At 46.6% G+C, this 14,624-nt stretch overlaps 2 protein-coding genes across 5 annotated transcripts in view; one reads left to right on the top strand and one right to left on the bottom strand.

Moving 5' to 3' along the window:
* Positions 1-3,028: 3,028 nt before the first annotated feature.
* GNRH1 (gonadotropin releasing hormone 1) lies at positions 3,029-6,024 on the top strand. The gene is made up of 3 exons (XM_054000633.1): positions 3,029-3,169; positions 3,904-3,999; positions 5,961-6,024. The coding sequence occupies exons 1-3, from the start codon at positions 3,029-3,031 to the stop codon at positions 6,000-6,002; spliced, it is 279 nt and encodes a 92-aa protein (XP_053856608.1). The 3' UTR covers positions 6,003-6,024.
* A 386-nt stretch (positions 6,025-6,410) lies between these two features.
* Positions 6,411-14,624, bottom strand: part of DOCK5 (dedicator of cytokinesis 5) — a 60,414-nt gene continuing 52,200 nt past the window's right edge. For all 4 annotated transcript variants that reach the window (XM_054000632.1, XM_054000628.1, XM_054000630.1 and 1 more), the window contains 2 exons: positions 12,466-12,563; positions 6,411-10,575 (listed from right to left, as the gene is read on the bottom strand). In XM_054000632.1, coding sequence (XP_053856607.1) covers positions 10,474-10,575; positions 12,466-12,563 — 200 coding nt within the window. In that variant the 3' untranslated portion in view covers positions 6,411-10,473. The remainder of the gene's footprint in view (positions 10,576-12,465; positions 12,564-14,624) is intronic.

Genomic DNA, 14,624 nt, shown 5'->3' with positions numbered 1-14,624 from the left:
GACCTGTAGATTCCAGGGAAATATTACAGCGTGACTTTGGAGTCCTTTCTTGCACCTCATGGCTTTCAGTGGGAATGTTGTGTCTGTTGCAGTAGAAGAAGATTCCTAGGGCTAGAGAAACAAATGAATTATTTTTCTTTATCATATTTTGTAGCTGGCAGAAGTAAAACTATTGTATGGAAAAATTATATATATATATATATATCTATTTTCATAATCACTGTGTATAAAATCTCTTTGAACTTTCACTGAAGCACTATGGAATGATCACAGCATGTGGAACCATCATTCACAGCTGGATTTTAGGTACCTCTTTTGCCAGGACAGAGCTGTGTGAAGAGCCCTGTGCAGAATTTGCAGGTTCCAGCTAATTTAAGTTGCATTAATAAAAAGTGTGAAAGAAAAAGTGGCTTGGTTGTCTTCATTTTAATAAAAACCCCAAATCTTACCTGGCTTGTGTGAGAAGAACAAGAATTTTTTGGTTTTAAGCATAAAATACCCATTGGAAAAATAACTGTGCTTGTGGGGTTTCTGAGCCATGAATTGGGAGAATTTGCATAGGATTGTTTTTGGTTTGTCATTCTTCTCCAAGACTCCTCAGCCTTTTTGTCCCCACCCTTCATATTTGCTTAATAAAATAGTTGGAGACAGAATAGTCAGAGAATCATGGAATATTCTGAGCTGGAAGGGACCCAAGGATCATAAAAGTCCAATTCCTGTGGATTGCACCAGAAACCTGTGGAGAAAAAGTTGTTCAAAGCTGTCCAGGGCAGGCTCATCAGAGCCAGGGTAAGTGGTGGATAATGAGGTGCAATTACTGGGCAAAGCTCTCTTTAAATGTCCAAACCAACTCTGCTTTTACCTTTAAATAACCCTCATTTTTGAAAAGCTCATCAGGGAAGGAAGGAGGCTCCGGACACAGGAAAATCCCTGGGTGACTCCACGTGCCCCACGGGAGGAGCAGGAACATTTCTGCTCTGAGCCCCGACTGTTTTCACAGCTTGAGCAGCTGAGCTGGAGCTGGGGGCTGGCTGCCCCTGCCGGGAGCGGGAGGAGCCCTGGGGCAGGAAGAGTGACTCTGCTACGAGTCACCAAATCCTCCCTGAATTATTTACTTATTAAATGACTTTAATCCATTAAAGCTCCAAGAGGTCATGGGAGCCGGAACAGAGGATGTTTGGAGAACAGGGAACACGAGACCTGCAGGTGGCACAGAACAGTGCACAGCAAGGCAGAGGAGCAGCCAGGTGGGGAAAAATACAATTTCTGCAGTCAAAAATACTGAATTGAACTCCTGCATGCAAATAAATCTTTATAAATCTGCAGTGCACAAACTCTCAAGATTGAAAAATAGGGAATCATAGAATGGTTTGGAAGAGGCCTTAAGGATCATTTCCATCAATTCCATCCCCAACACCTTCCACTGTCCCAGGCTGCTCCAAGCCCTGTCCAGCCTGGCCTTGGACACTTCCAGGGATCCAGGGGCAGCCTCAGCTTCTCTGGGAATTCCATTCCAGCCCCTCTCCACCCTCTCAGGGAAGGAATTTGTCCTAATATAAACCCAAATTATATATTTCTTCCCAACCTAAACCTTCTCTGTTGTCAGTTTAAACCCATTCCCCCTTGTCCCTGTCACTCCAGGCCCTTCTAAAAAGGATTTGGGGATCCTGTTCACACCAGAGACTCCATCATGCCAGCAAAGTACATTTACAATCATAGACTCGTCCAGTTTAATCCCACCTGGCATTCTATAAAGCAAGGAACACCAAGGCACCTGAAGTTCAATATTAATGAGGAGGATTTCAAACTGCTCTGGGCACCTGTGCAAGCACAGGCAAAAGTTTGAGCACTGAAGGGTTGTTTCCTTCATGCCTGGTATAAATGAAGATGGGCATGAGGTGTTGCCTGGACCATGGATTCTCCATCCCTGGAAGTGTCCAAGGCCAGGTTGGATGGGGCTTGGAGTACCCTGGGATAGGGAAAGGTGTCTCTGCCCATGGCAGGGGTGGAAATAGATGAATTTAAGGTATTTTCCAACCCAAACCATTCCAGGATTCTTAAAGACTGAGCTCAATTCCTCACCCATTTCACACCCTCAACAAATTCAGACTCACCCAAGAACTTTTACTAAAGGAAGCAGAACTCACTGACAGAAAAGCTCCTGCATTTCCCAGCAGGATCTTCTGGATCCCAATGTGGGATTTATAACTTCTTAAAAACAAGGCTGTTACTTGTATGACTTTTAGAGAAAAGAGCTGAATTTAATTGCTGCACTGGGGTGTCCCAATTATGGGCTTTGCTTGTGCATGACAGTCACTGTAACAGTAACACCAAAATTGCAGCCTGGGAGGGAGAAGTGGAAAAAGTCTCCTGCTGGGAACGGGGTGGCACTGGGGTTCTTGGGTATAAAAAGTGAGGTGAGAGCACATTTACAGGCATTTTCCAGAGGAGAAGAGCTGGAGTTACTCCACAACCTCTCTCAGGCAGCAGGTAATGTGCTAGAACAACATCCCACACTCCCTTTTTATTTATCCAGTGCTTACAGATGCTCCTATTAAAAAAAAAAAAAAAAAAAAAAAAAAAGGGATTAGAAGAGTCTGCAAAGGGCAGTTTTTAAGGAGCAGGGACAGAAACCAGCCGAACACATCTGCCAAACACCACCAGGGAATGCAACCTTTGAGGTCCACACATGCCTGGAACTCAGAAATCCTAATTTAGATCTTCATCCAAATTTTTCAGATGTCCAATCTCTTTCAAGTGAGCTAATCCACACTTTGAGAGGCTGCAAATCCAGCTGGGGCTCCTGCCCAGGAGGTGCAGATCAGAAGTGGAGCAGGCACAGGGCGGGATTTTTGGGGAGTCTGTGCAGGGCCAGGAGCTGGAATTCCATGATCCTTGGGAGTCCTTCCAGCTCGGCACATTCTATGATTCTCTGTCCCAGAAATGCCTCATTTCCATCCCTCTCCAAGGTGCAAATGGAGCTGCAATGCCTTTATGAGCAGACAGGTGCTTTTTTGTCTCTCTCAGGATGGAGAAGTCCAGGAGGATGGTGGCCAGTGTCCTGCTGTGTGTGCTGTCCGTGGGGCTGTGCCTGGCCCAGCACTGGTCCTACGGCCTCCAGCCCGGGGGCAAGAGGAGCGCCCAGGTCCTGCTGGGACCATTCCAGGAGGTGGGTCCTGCGCTGGGAAACAACCCTGGCCTGCAAAAAATGCAGCCAAAAAGGTGACAGAGGCTTGCCTCTACACCTCTCCCTGTGTCTGTCCTCCAGACATCCCCAGATCTGGGGATGAAGACATTGGTTGAAGCAGGGTTTGGAAAAACAGGGGTGAGGTGACATTTGTCAGCCTGGCACAAGGAACAGCACATTGTAGCTGGCAGAACTAAAACTATTGTATGGAGAAAAATATATGTATTTTCATAATCACTGTGTATAAAATCTCTGAACTTTCACTGAAGCACTGGAATAATTTGGACAGACAGCTCCAAGGGAGAGATGGAGCTCTGAGGTCCAGGTTAAATCTGATTTCATCCTCTCCCTAAATTCCAACATTCCGATGGGTTATTTTATGATAATTCCTCCACTTCCCTTAACATTATGGCAATTGGCATGTGGTGGATGCTCAGCACTTAAATGACACAACACATGTGGAAGGTTCTGTTCAGCAGTGGTTTTCCCCTCTTTTCCAATCGATACTTCATGTCTAGTTCCTCCTCATTTCAGCATCCTGGGGTTTGGGAGGAAAAGATGAATTTCAGTTGTACACTGGAACACTCCACTACACAATTTCAGTTGTGTAGTTTCACCTCCATCTCTAACTGGGGTAGAGTTGCTTTTGGCAGAAAAATCTCCCTTCTCCCTTCCTGAAGGTTGTCTCACTTCCCTGTGTCACTTTTCCAATCCAGATTGCAAATGAAATGGAAAAATTAGAGGAGGTGCAGCAGAGTGCGTGCCCAGGCTCGTACCAGAATTCCAGGAGTGGGGATCTGAAGGAAGCCATGGTGAGTAATGTGGTTTTTCTGTCATCACTATGGGAAAATTTAAAGAAGATACATGAGGGGAGGGGGAAAAAAGGTGGTGAAGGAGGAAGAGGGAGTAAAGTTTAGCTCGCATCAGGAAATACTGGCTCTGCCCTTATTATGGAATCCCAGGATGGTTTGGGCTGGAAGGGACCTAAATTCCACCTTGTCCCATGGGCAGGAGCACCTTCCACTGGATCAAAATTACCTGCAGAGGTCCTTCACTGTCACCTGCACTGTTCCCAAATCCCTCCCTGGCCACTCCCAGGACGAGGATCCATCATTCCAAAGCTCCCCTTGTAGCAGTGGCGTTTCCTGCCTCAATTAACCCAGACCAAGCCCAGCCCTCCCCGGCTCCCTACGAAGCCACAGCACCCCCGGCTGCTGTCCCAGGGCTGTCCCTACTGCTGTCCCTGCTGCTGTCCCAGAGCTGTCCCTGTCCTTGTCCCACAGCTGTCCCTACTGCTGTCCCAGGGCTATCCCTGCTGCTGTCCCAGAGCTGTCACTGTCCCAGAGTTGTCCTTGTCCCAGGGCTGTCCCTGCTGCTGTCCCAGAGCTGTCCCTGTCCCAGGGCTGTCCCTGCCACAGAGCTGTCCCTACTGCTGTCCCAGGGCTGTCCCTGTCCTAGGGCTGTCCTTGTCCCAGAGCTGTCCCTGTCCAAGGTCTGTCCCTGCTGCTGGCCCAGGGCTGTCCCTGCTGCTGGCCCAGGGCTGTCCCTGCCCCAGAGCTGTCCCTGCTGTCCCAGGGCTGTCCCTGCCCCTTGGCTGTCCCTGCTGTTGGCCCTGAACTGTCCCAAGTCTGTCCCTGCTGCTGCCCCAGGACTGTCCCTGCTGCTGGCCCAGGGCTGTCCCTGCCCCAGAGCTGTCCCTGCTGCTGTCCCAGAGCTGTCCCTGCTGCTGCAGGGCACAGCCAGATGGAAGCTGCTGCTCCCAGGGTCCCCAGGCTGGGAAATGCATTTCCATTAGCTGCTGCACAGCAGCGACAGCACAGACCTCACATCTGAGTTCACTGACACTCAGTGAGCCTTCTCAGGCAAGAATGTGCTTTTTCATTAACCCAGCAACACCTTGATGGGGCCAGATGGCCACCATTTCCTGGGAAGTGTCCCTGGGCCATCCCAAAAGCTCAATCTCTACTTCAGATTTGAAGCCAACAAACCCCAAAGCTCTGAGTGCTTGAAAGCCTCTCCAGACTCACTGAGGCATCAGGCCTAGAAAAGGCTCATAAAATCAGGAACAGTAATGCAGAGCCCAAATTCCACTGGATTTTCGTGCAGAAACTACCTAAATAAATATGATTTTAGCTCATCTTTAATCCTGTTTGTACTGAACATGCATTGGAATTGTGGCCCATGACTTCCAGCAGCACTGCCTGCACAGTGAAGAGCCAGCAGCAGTAATTTACTATAGTTATGTATTTTTTTTACTGCAAGATATGATGTTGGGCAGGAAAACACACCAGAATAATTACCAGGATATTTGAAATGAGTCCTTCCTGGCTCACCAAGGGAAACTTGGCCAGTCTTGGCAGAGCTGAAAGGACCAAACCCCACTAGATCCTGAGGTTTGCTCAGGAACTTCTCATCTCTTGCTGCTTAAGAACACTGAAGACAAATGAAGCTTTTTCCACACCCATCTTTTCCAACCCAATGCATTCCTGGTGTTGCTACAGGAATATTAAACAGGGAAAAGAAAGGGGAGTGGCTGGAAATGTTCCACCCCATGGAAAAACTCTAATTATCAACATTTCCTGGGCAAGGTGGGAGGGAGCACAAAATTCCCCCTCCCTGAGGCACTTCAGGGAACAAACCCCCAGATATTCACCCAGTTCATCTCCATCCAAATCACCCCAGGGCATCACCTCTGTGGTATTTTAGCACCTGAAAATTCCATCCTCAAAGTCGTTTCTGCTCTTTAAACCCAGAATTTGGTGTGTGGTTACAGGAGAGGCTGGTGGAGGGAGAAGGCAGAAGAAAGAAGGTTTAAAAATTCCAAAGTGAAATGGAGCCACAGAGCCAGAGTGAGGTTTCAAAACTGCGTTAAAATAAATTCCTCCTCAAATGGTCTTTGCTTGGATCAATATGTGAATAAATACTCTGAAATTGCATTGAAATAGTGGAAAATTGTTGTGTAGATTACTGGATTTATGTAAAAGAGAGCACATCCCAGTCCAGAGTGGGAGCAGCAGAGTCTGCTTTGAGTCCTGCAGGGACAATTTGGATGTGACAACTTTTGTTTCATGTGTCCAGACAAAACCATGGCCTCATCTCACTCCTCTCTGGGTAAAAGAGCAAGGAAACATTGGTAAAAGAATAAATTCACTTTTGGAATTAACTCCCCTGTCCGACAGTGGTCCATGGAAGAAAGACTTTTACTGCTTGTTTTTTTCTGGTTCAGTCATAAAAACTATATTTATTTTTAAAATGTATTTACAAACTTTACAACAGTCATTACATTTTAAAAACCCACAAGAATGTGTACACCTTGCTTTACAGATTTAGTGAATCATGTGGCATTTACCCAGAGAGCTGCAGTCCCTTCCCACAGCTCCTGCTCTCCCCAGAGCCACTTTAAAGCTGTATTTTTACTGATTCAGTTGCAAAGAACTGAAAAAAAACTCCAAACATCGTATTTGCACTCTGCAAAAGTGGGTTTGCAATGGAATCACCAATCCAGGATCCCAGAACACACAAGAACTCCTTCCACAACACCCAAACCCTCCCCAATTCACAACAAACACGCTCCAGGGTTTTAGAGTGATTAAACCTGTGTAATACCACAGTGAGAAAAATTAATCAAATGTACATTGGGGTGAATTTGGAGCTGCTGAGGTGCTTCCACCTCTGCCTAAAAATACAAACCAGCAACATGGACCTGAAAATGGGTTAAGGTGTGAACCCCCTTTGAGTAAACCCTGTAGTGCCCAAATTGTCCTAAAAGTGCTTTAATTAATGTTCAGAGAGAAGAATCAGGTGAACCTCGTGCTTTTGAACAGCCATAAAATCACATTATTTGTTTATTTTTCCTCCCTGCTGTAGTCTTTGGAAAAGCTTACCCTGGTCCACCACAGGATTTGGTCTGCAACAGTAAAAATAAGGTCAAGTTTTTAATTAAAATAAAAATAATCAAAAGAAGGTAGCAGAAGCAGGTCAGGAATGTTTTCACTATATAAAAAAATTAGTTAAATTACAGATTTAAAGTTATTATTTCCATTTACAATGGTAAAAATAAATAAGGAGAGGAAAATCTGGGGTGTTGTCACTGCAAGTCCAGCTCGGTATGAGTCTGGAGCAGACACTGGGCTGGGAGCGGGGAGTTTATGGGATGCAGGAGCCCAAAAAGCCCCTGCACATCCATCCTGGAGTTCTGTGCCACTGCAGATCAGAGCTGCTCTCCCTGGAATCTGTGTCCTTTCCTAATCCAATAATCCACTGGAAGGCAAAGCTGCCTGCTCCCCTCTGCCCCTGATGTGGATTAGAGCCTGTCACATTTTTAAAGGAATTTATCACAGCATGATACATTTTAATTAAAAGCTCCAGAAAACAAGTGTTGAGCACATTTCTCCAAAGGAGAGAAACCAAAATCCTCAAAGACTTGAAATTTCACAGCAGCTTTGAACAGCTTGGCTCTGAAATGGGATTAGGTTTTGTCTCCTCTGCAGAGTGGATGTTTTGAGATTTTATTCCAAACCATGAATTGGGCAGAAATTGCTGTAATTTGTGGTGTGCAGAGATCATCATTGTGGACTGTCCTATTCCCATTTTAAACCCTCCAGTTTAAGACACATTAGAGGCATTTCCTAAAGCACCTAATTAACTTGAAGAGATGATTCTCGTTTAAAAAAAAAAGGTAGAGACAACATTAAATTGCCTCTGAAAATTAAATCTCACAACTCTTGTCAGGCAGGTACCCAAGCAAAGAGCAAACACAACAAAACCACAGTTCTGGTGGGATTTCTCCTAAGAGTGGGCACTTAATTCCACTTATTTAAAATCATTTGAATGCTCTGTTCTTCCTCACACACTTAAATGCCCAATTGCCTTTAAAAATCTGACACTTAGATGATTTTTTCCCGCCAAAACTGACCCAAAGCCCTGAATCATTTGGGCACAGAACAGAATTCCATCTTGCACCTCTGAGCCAGTGATGCCAACTTTTATCAGCCAGGTAAGAGAACTGGACACCACTTTGGGGACATTGCCAAAAGGAGCAGGAGTGGGACAAGTTTATAAACTCTAGAGCATAAATAATGCTGAGAAGAAAAAAAAAAAAGAACCAAATTTAGAGCCCTTTCTGGCAAATCTGCCAGTGAAAATGCCCACAATGTCCTGGGAAGGGAAAACTTGTTCTGAGCTCTTTAGTGTCAGCTGCTCCTCTCCTCCCAGTTGAGAGGGTGCCCATGCCAGTGCCCAACTGGGCAGGCACAGGGAGGGAGAGGAGAAGGCTGAACTTGTGAGCAGCAAACCCAGGTGAGGTTTAAGGTGAGAGGAGCAATTTCAAGGCAGAGCAGAGCTGAAGGTGGCAACTGTTCTCACCCCTGGCAGCTGCACTGCCCAAGGGAAGGAAGGGAGGAATAATTCACCAACATGCCAAGGATTCTGTTCAAAATCCTGGTCTGTGACTGCAAAAAATGCAGCCAAGAGCCAAACCTCCCCAAGGAAAAGAGCAAAAGGCTCACTAAAGATCTGCTGAAAAATTCTTCCCAAGGTCAGACCTTCTCCTGTGAGTGTTTTTTGCATGGAGTTTTCCTTCTCCAGGAAAAACCTGGATGCAGAAGGTACCTTCATATGTTAAGGTTGTTGAAGCAGAACAAAAAGACTGGAAAAGAGGACTCCAAAGTCACTTAGAACCAAAACACCCAAAGCTGACAGCTCAGTCTGTTTGCCCACACCAGGGAAACCATTCCTGGGATCCCTACTCAGCCTCCTGTGCTCCTGCTGATTCACTCGAGGAGTTAAACCCAACCTGCTCTGAAAAGCACCCAGGACTGAGGTCAGAGGCAGATGCAGAGTGGGGAAAGGCACTGAATTAACAATAGGTGCTGTGAAGATGCACTTCAGACAACTCAGACCACATCCTGTTGTTCTGCCTGAAGCAGAATTCTCAGCCCAGACAAAAAGCTGCTCTTGAAGTGAACTTTCAGAGGATCCCGAGTTGGTGTGAGCGCAGCAGGAAGGCAGCGCTGCCAACGGGAGGGAGAGTGCACAGAAAAGGGAAAGACAAAAACACCCAGTGGTTTTCAAGTCAAGCAGTGTCTGTGGCCAAGAACACAACGAGGAGCTGACACGTCCTACAATGCCCCAGAGAGGGGGAAAGCTGGCCAGGGTGTCCAGGAAGATTCCCAAGATTTCCCCTGAGAAGCAGCAGCCCGGAGACAGCTGGAAGCGCGTGCAGCAATCAGGCTGGGGATGGATGGGATGTGACTGCAGTGCCACCTCCAAAGCAGCTCCAAGCTGGCGGTGATGGCAATCTGGGATGACTCTGGGATGAGGGCAATCTGCTTTTAGAGCTGGGCAGGCAGCACAGCAGCTCCTGCAGTCACACTGGTGTCAAAAGGAGTGGGAAGAACAAATGAAAATGACAACTTCAGTCTGAGCAAAACCCTCCTGTGGGTGGTTTTTGTCGGGTTGGGTTTTGTTTGGTTTGGTTTTCCCTGGAAAAGCCTTTGCTAAGGAAACTTTTCATTAGGTTTAACAAACTTTGGTTTTTCAGTAAGGTCAGAAACCCATTTCAGTCAGGGGAGCACAATAATGGCCCGTGAACCCCCAGCCCAACAGTGATTGTACTTTCTGCTGTGAGCAACACCCTCAGCAGGGTTTTAGTGGCTCTTCCCAACTTCTTCAAGATAATCAGAAGCAAAATGAGAGAATGAACAAATAAAATTATTTCCTGGAAGAGAAAGCAATATCTTCATCGATAGTGATGATAAATAAACAGGCCACAAGCTGTTTCTGGAACTGGTACCAGTAAAGTCCTGGTATCAGTGCAGGTGGTACCAGTCCAGCCCTGGCAAAAGTGCAGCTTCTGTCATCTCTAACATTTACAGGAGGGATTTTCCCCACCTCATTAAAAAGCACAAAATGAGATCTTGTTCCAAACCAAGCACAAGCTGGGCAGAGACCCTGACCCAGGCAGGAAACTCCACTGCCCTGCAGTGATACCACCGTGAGATCGCCCCAGGATTCCCAGTTACACTGGGAAGGAGCTGCTGGGATTGCAGCAGTGACAAACTCGGGACAGACAAGACCAGGAGGGAGAATTCCAGGAGGGGGATGTCTGGATTAGTGTGTCAGCACTGCACAGGCAAACAGGGCAGGGAATCCAGGCCCAACGACGTTTCCTTTGTGATGTTTCCCAGGAAAACTGCAGGGGAAGTGGTGCAATGGCAGGGAGGTCCCCAGGCTGCCTGGAAATAAAGCAGCCACTGCACGTTGGGCGTTGCTGTCACCCCAAATCCTCACTGCAGCCCCTGCTCCGAGGACACCACGCTGGATTTCCTGGTTTTGGGGGGTGGAGGGGGAGGTTTGGCCTCACGTCTGCTGGGCAGCGGCGGAGCAACCTGAGGAGATGGAAACACAAAAATAAACCATTGCTGGCAAGTGGAGGGTATTTTACTTCACCAAATGAGAAACCCAAAAGGTTGTGATGGTTCTTTCAGGAGCAAACCTTGGAGTTCAACCTCAGCTCCACATTACAGGGCCAAACAAGGACAGATCCCCAGGAGATACCAGAAGCTGAAATGTTTCAGTTGCTGGAGCATGCCTAGGATAGACTTTAATTGCTTCTGACCTGCAGCCCAACTTCAGCATTTTCCCCTCCTTTTGGTGATCAGTAAAATGGTAACAAATCCATTTCCTCCCAGGTTTTAAAATGCAGGTATTGTCTCCTGCTGGCTGGATGAGCTGCCCCAAAAGGATGTAACGTGCTCAAATCAGAACACACGTTAGGGCAAAACCTAACACCCTAAAATGGAAGCAAGGGCAGCTCTAATTAAACAAGCCTCATCCTGCCTGCCTGCAGAGGGGCTTGGAGGGCGTTTCTTGTTCTTGCACTAAGGGGGGGTTTCATGTTGTCTCTGCCTGTTTCAAGGGGCATCCTGTAAATAAATAAGATGGGAAAGGCCAGGAGAGTGAGGAGCTTGTGTGGTTCATCACTCCTCAGCCAAAACTCAACATTTCAGGATTGTTTTAACCCAAGGAAGACAGACCCAACTTTACAACAGCAAACTAACAAAATCCTTCAGAAAACCCTTCCCAATCTCCCTTTACAGCCCTGTGAATCCTTTCCCTCTGGCTGCCAGCCAAGGGGATGCTGCAGGCCAGGACATGGCAGTAATTAGTTTCCTTACAAGACTCAAGGGAAGGAGGCTCTTTTATTAATCCTCTTGATCCAGTGACTCCCACAGCATCCCTGGAGATGGGATCTCTGCTGGGCACAGCACCACAGCAGCCACAGTCACTTCCAGCCAAATGAAGGGCAAAAGAAGAAAAACTTTCTCCTGATCCCATATTTCAAGGCTTTATTCCAGTGTCACAACACACAATTATTAAGTGATGAGCTGTTTTCTTGTTTTCCTGTGCTGCTAAAGTAGTTAAGTGTGATCACTCTTCAAATTCTTCTTGGACAAATCCCAGTTTATCCCACTCAGGTACTCCCAAATCGTCTCTGTAAACTGGACTGGGGAAGACATCCCTCCCTTTCAATTGCAAAAGGTAATTCCTGACAGGTTTTGGGAGGGCACCATCCCTCTCTCAGTCACAAAATTATCCTTTCTTGCTTCCCACTGATAAGGAATTAGTCTGGCATCACCAGCACCCTCAGTTCAGGGGCAGGTGAAATGATTCTGACACAATATTTGCATGTCAGGGATTCCAAAGAGCCTGCTGACCATGAGGTGTAAGAGAAACATCAGTGATACAGCACTGACAAAGGGGCAGTTTGATATTCTTGCAAGAAAATCACTCCACGGAACTGAGACAAAGGGCAGGATTTAAATACAGCCTTTTTTAAGTCACTGATGGCTTGAAAAATCAGATTCTGCTGAGCTGAAGCTTAGAAGGAGACATTGGAGACCTCTGAAAATTGTGATTTTCTCCCCACTTCTTTTTCAGACCAAATTATTGCACTATTTTAGGCTAATCATGTTTTTGAAACTTTTGCTGCTGGTGTGTTTTCCATATCTCTTCCCATCCCCACACACTTTTTTCCTGACCAAGGACAATGCAACTCCCACTTGGAAAAAAAAAATAATAAAGGCACTGCACTCCAGTGTCTTCTCCTGAAGCAAAAAACCCCATTTTTTCCTTTTTTTGTGGTTTCAGGGAGTGAAATAGTGAAATGATGAGACAGGTTTCAAGCAGCACCACCCTAAGAACAGTTTGGAAAATTCCACTGGTGCCTCCTGCTCCAAAGCTGCTCTCCAAAAAGCTGTCAGCTCCCATTTCCTCACCTCCACGGAGTTCCTGGGGGTGCTGCTCTCGTAGGGTTTGCTTTTGGGTGGAGGGGGGGGTGGTGTGGGCAATCCATCAGCCTGCAAGGAGGGGGAGCCTAGAAACAACAGCAACGAGAGAAGAAATAACAAAATATAAGGGAAAAAATAAGGAAAAAAAAATAAGAAAGGTGAAAAAGAAATGGGAAATGGGGTTGCACGCAGATTTTAAGGAGATTCATGAAATACCCTGTGGTTTTCATCTGTGAGCAGTTCCCTGCTCCAGCAGCTGAGCCTGCCTGATGTGCTGGGTCCCAGCTGAGTCCCCCTCCAGTTCCCAATGCCCTGAGGAGTTTCCCCTTCCCCAAATGGCTCTGAGAGCAGCAAACTGCTTTCATCAGCACATCTGGAGTGCTCCTGGGGCCTCCCCTCAGAACTCACTTTGATTTTAACTCCAGCTGATGGAGGAGATAAAACCCAAACTTCAGAAGGATTCCAGCAATTAAACCCTTGCTAAGGAGAAGAGAGAGCTTTTACATTCCCTTCACAGATCTTTCTTCACAGAGTTCCTGAATTTGTTTCTGGCTGTCTCCCCATCTCATCCCCTGCCCTGGTAAGGATTTTATTGTTTTTATCCTCTCACAACAATTTTACGCTGGTTTAGATCTTTATCTGCACTGGATTCTGACTTGATACCCACATAAAGACAGCCAAGTCCTACCTAGGAACTTTTGTTCCTTTCAAAAAAGAGCAGCAGACTGAGAAACGCAGCAGCCAGGGAGTTCTAGGGGTGGAACTGACAAGGGATTTTTATTTTTACCTTAAGCCACATTTAAATGTGCTGCAGAATTATCTACAGAACTTCCTGAATATACTAGAAAGGGCTTTTTCCCCTCTCTTCTTTTCCAGGATCAGATTATTGTGCTATTTTACATTCAGCATGTTTTTGAAACCTTTGAAATTACTCATTTTGTTAATTCTTGATTTTTATTTTACCTTAAGCCACATTTAAATGTGCTGCAGAATTATCTACAGAACTTCCTGAATATACAGGAAAGGGCTTTTTCCCCTCTCTTCTTTTCCAGGATCAGATTATTGTGCTGTTTCACATTCAGCATGTTTTTGAAACCTTTGAACCTTTGAAATTATTCATTTGGTTAATTCTTGAAGATAAATTCCATCTCCTTCAGGTGGAACATTTACAGCTGGATGTCCAAGCTGCACAGCCAGCTGTCCTAGAACTCTCTGCCATGTGATGGGAGTTATTGTTCACTAATTAACAGAACCCTCAAGGCTTGCATTGGTAATTTAGGCACAGAGCTGATCACAAACACCACGGGATCACTGCAGTGCCCTCCTGGGGATCCACTGGAGATGCTCCTGCAGACCTGACCTGATGATTTACAGCCATCTACACTGACTGCATGTGCTGCTCTCCTCAGGGTTTAATAAACCTGCCCAAAATTCAGAGAGTCCTGGGACAGGTGAGGTTGGAAGGGACCTTAAATCCCACCCAGGGCCACCCCTGCCATGGCAGGGACACCTCCCACTGTGCCCGGGTGCTCCAGCCTGGCCTTGGACACTCCCAGGGGCCCAGGGACAGCCACAGCTCCTCTGGGAATTCCATCCCAGGCCCTGCCCACCCTCACAGGGAGGAATTTCTCCCCAGAATCCCATCTAACCCTGCCCTCTGGCAGTTTAAAACTGTTCCCCTGTGTTCCATCACTCCACACCCCTGTGAAAAGTCCCTCCCCATCCTTCTAGTCCAGGTCAATACAGGATAAAACAAGAAAGGAACTGAGAAACCCAGAAACTGTTCCCTGGAATTCCTGTGATGCACTGCTTCAACAAGTGATGTGCAAGCCACGGATGTGATCTTTGATAGCACAGCCAAATTCTGTTATCTGACAGAAATGATAACCCCTGTTTTCCTGGGAAACAGGCAGTGGGCACCTGGAATGCACTGGGGATAACTGCACTCCAGAGGCAGCAGCTGGGGTTCAGTTCCCTCTGTTTGTGCTCCAAAACCCCATCTGTAAAATGGAACAGCAACACTGACCTCCAGTAACATTTTTAAATGTACTTCCATGGAGTAAATATTGATTTCAAGATTTCCAACAGCCCCAAGCTGTGATCTAACTCGGAGCACCTCCTCCCTCCCTCCCCAGCGTGTTCCCTCA

The sequence above is a fragment of the Vidua macroura genome, chromosome 28 (genome assembly GCF_024509145.1).
Source record: "Vidua macroura isolate BioBank_ID:100142 chromosome 28, ASM2450914v1, whole genome shotgun sequence".
Taxonomy (NCBI): domain Eukaryota; kingdom Metazoa; phylum Chordata; class Aves; order Passeriformes; family Viduidae; genus Vidua; species Vidua macroura.
Note: the sequence above shows the minus strand (reverse complement) of the source record. Positions and strands in the feature narration are given on the sequence as shown.

What these genes read in the sequence shown, in the direction of transcription:
- GNRH1 (XM_054000633.1), top strand. Translation starts at nt 3,029, where the DNA reads ATGGAGAAGTCCAGGAGGATGGTGGCCAGTGTCCTGCTGTGTGTGCTG. An exon ending in TGCTGGGACCATTCCAGGAG is followed by an intron (nt 3,170 to 3,903) that starts GTGGGTCCTGCG and finishes TTTCCAATCCAG; the next exon opens with ATTGCAAATGAAATGGAAAA. An exon ending in GGGATCTGAAGGAAGCCATG is followed by an intron (nt 4,000 to 5,960) that starts GTGAGTAATGTG and finishes GTGTGGTTACAG; the next exon opens with GAGAGGCTGGTGGAGGGAGA.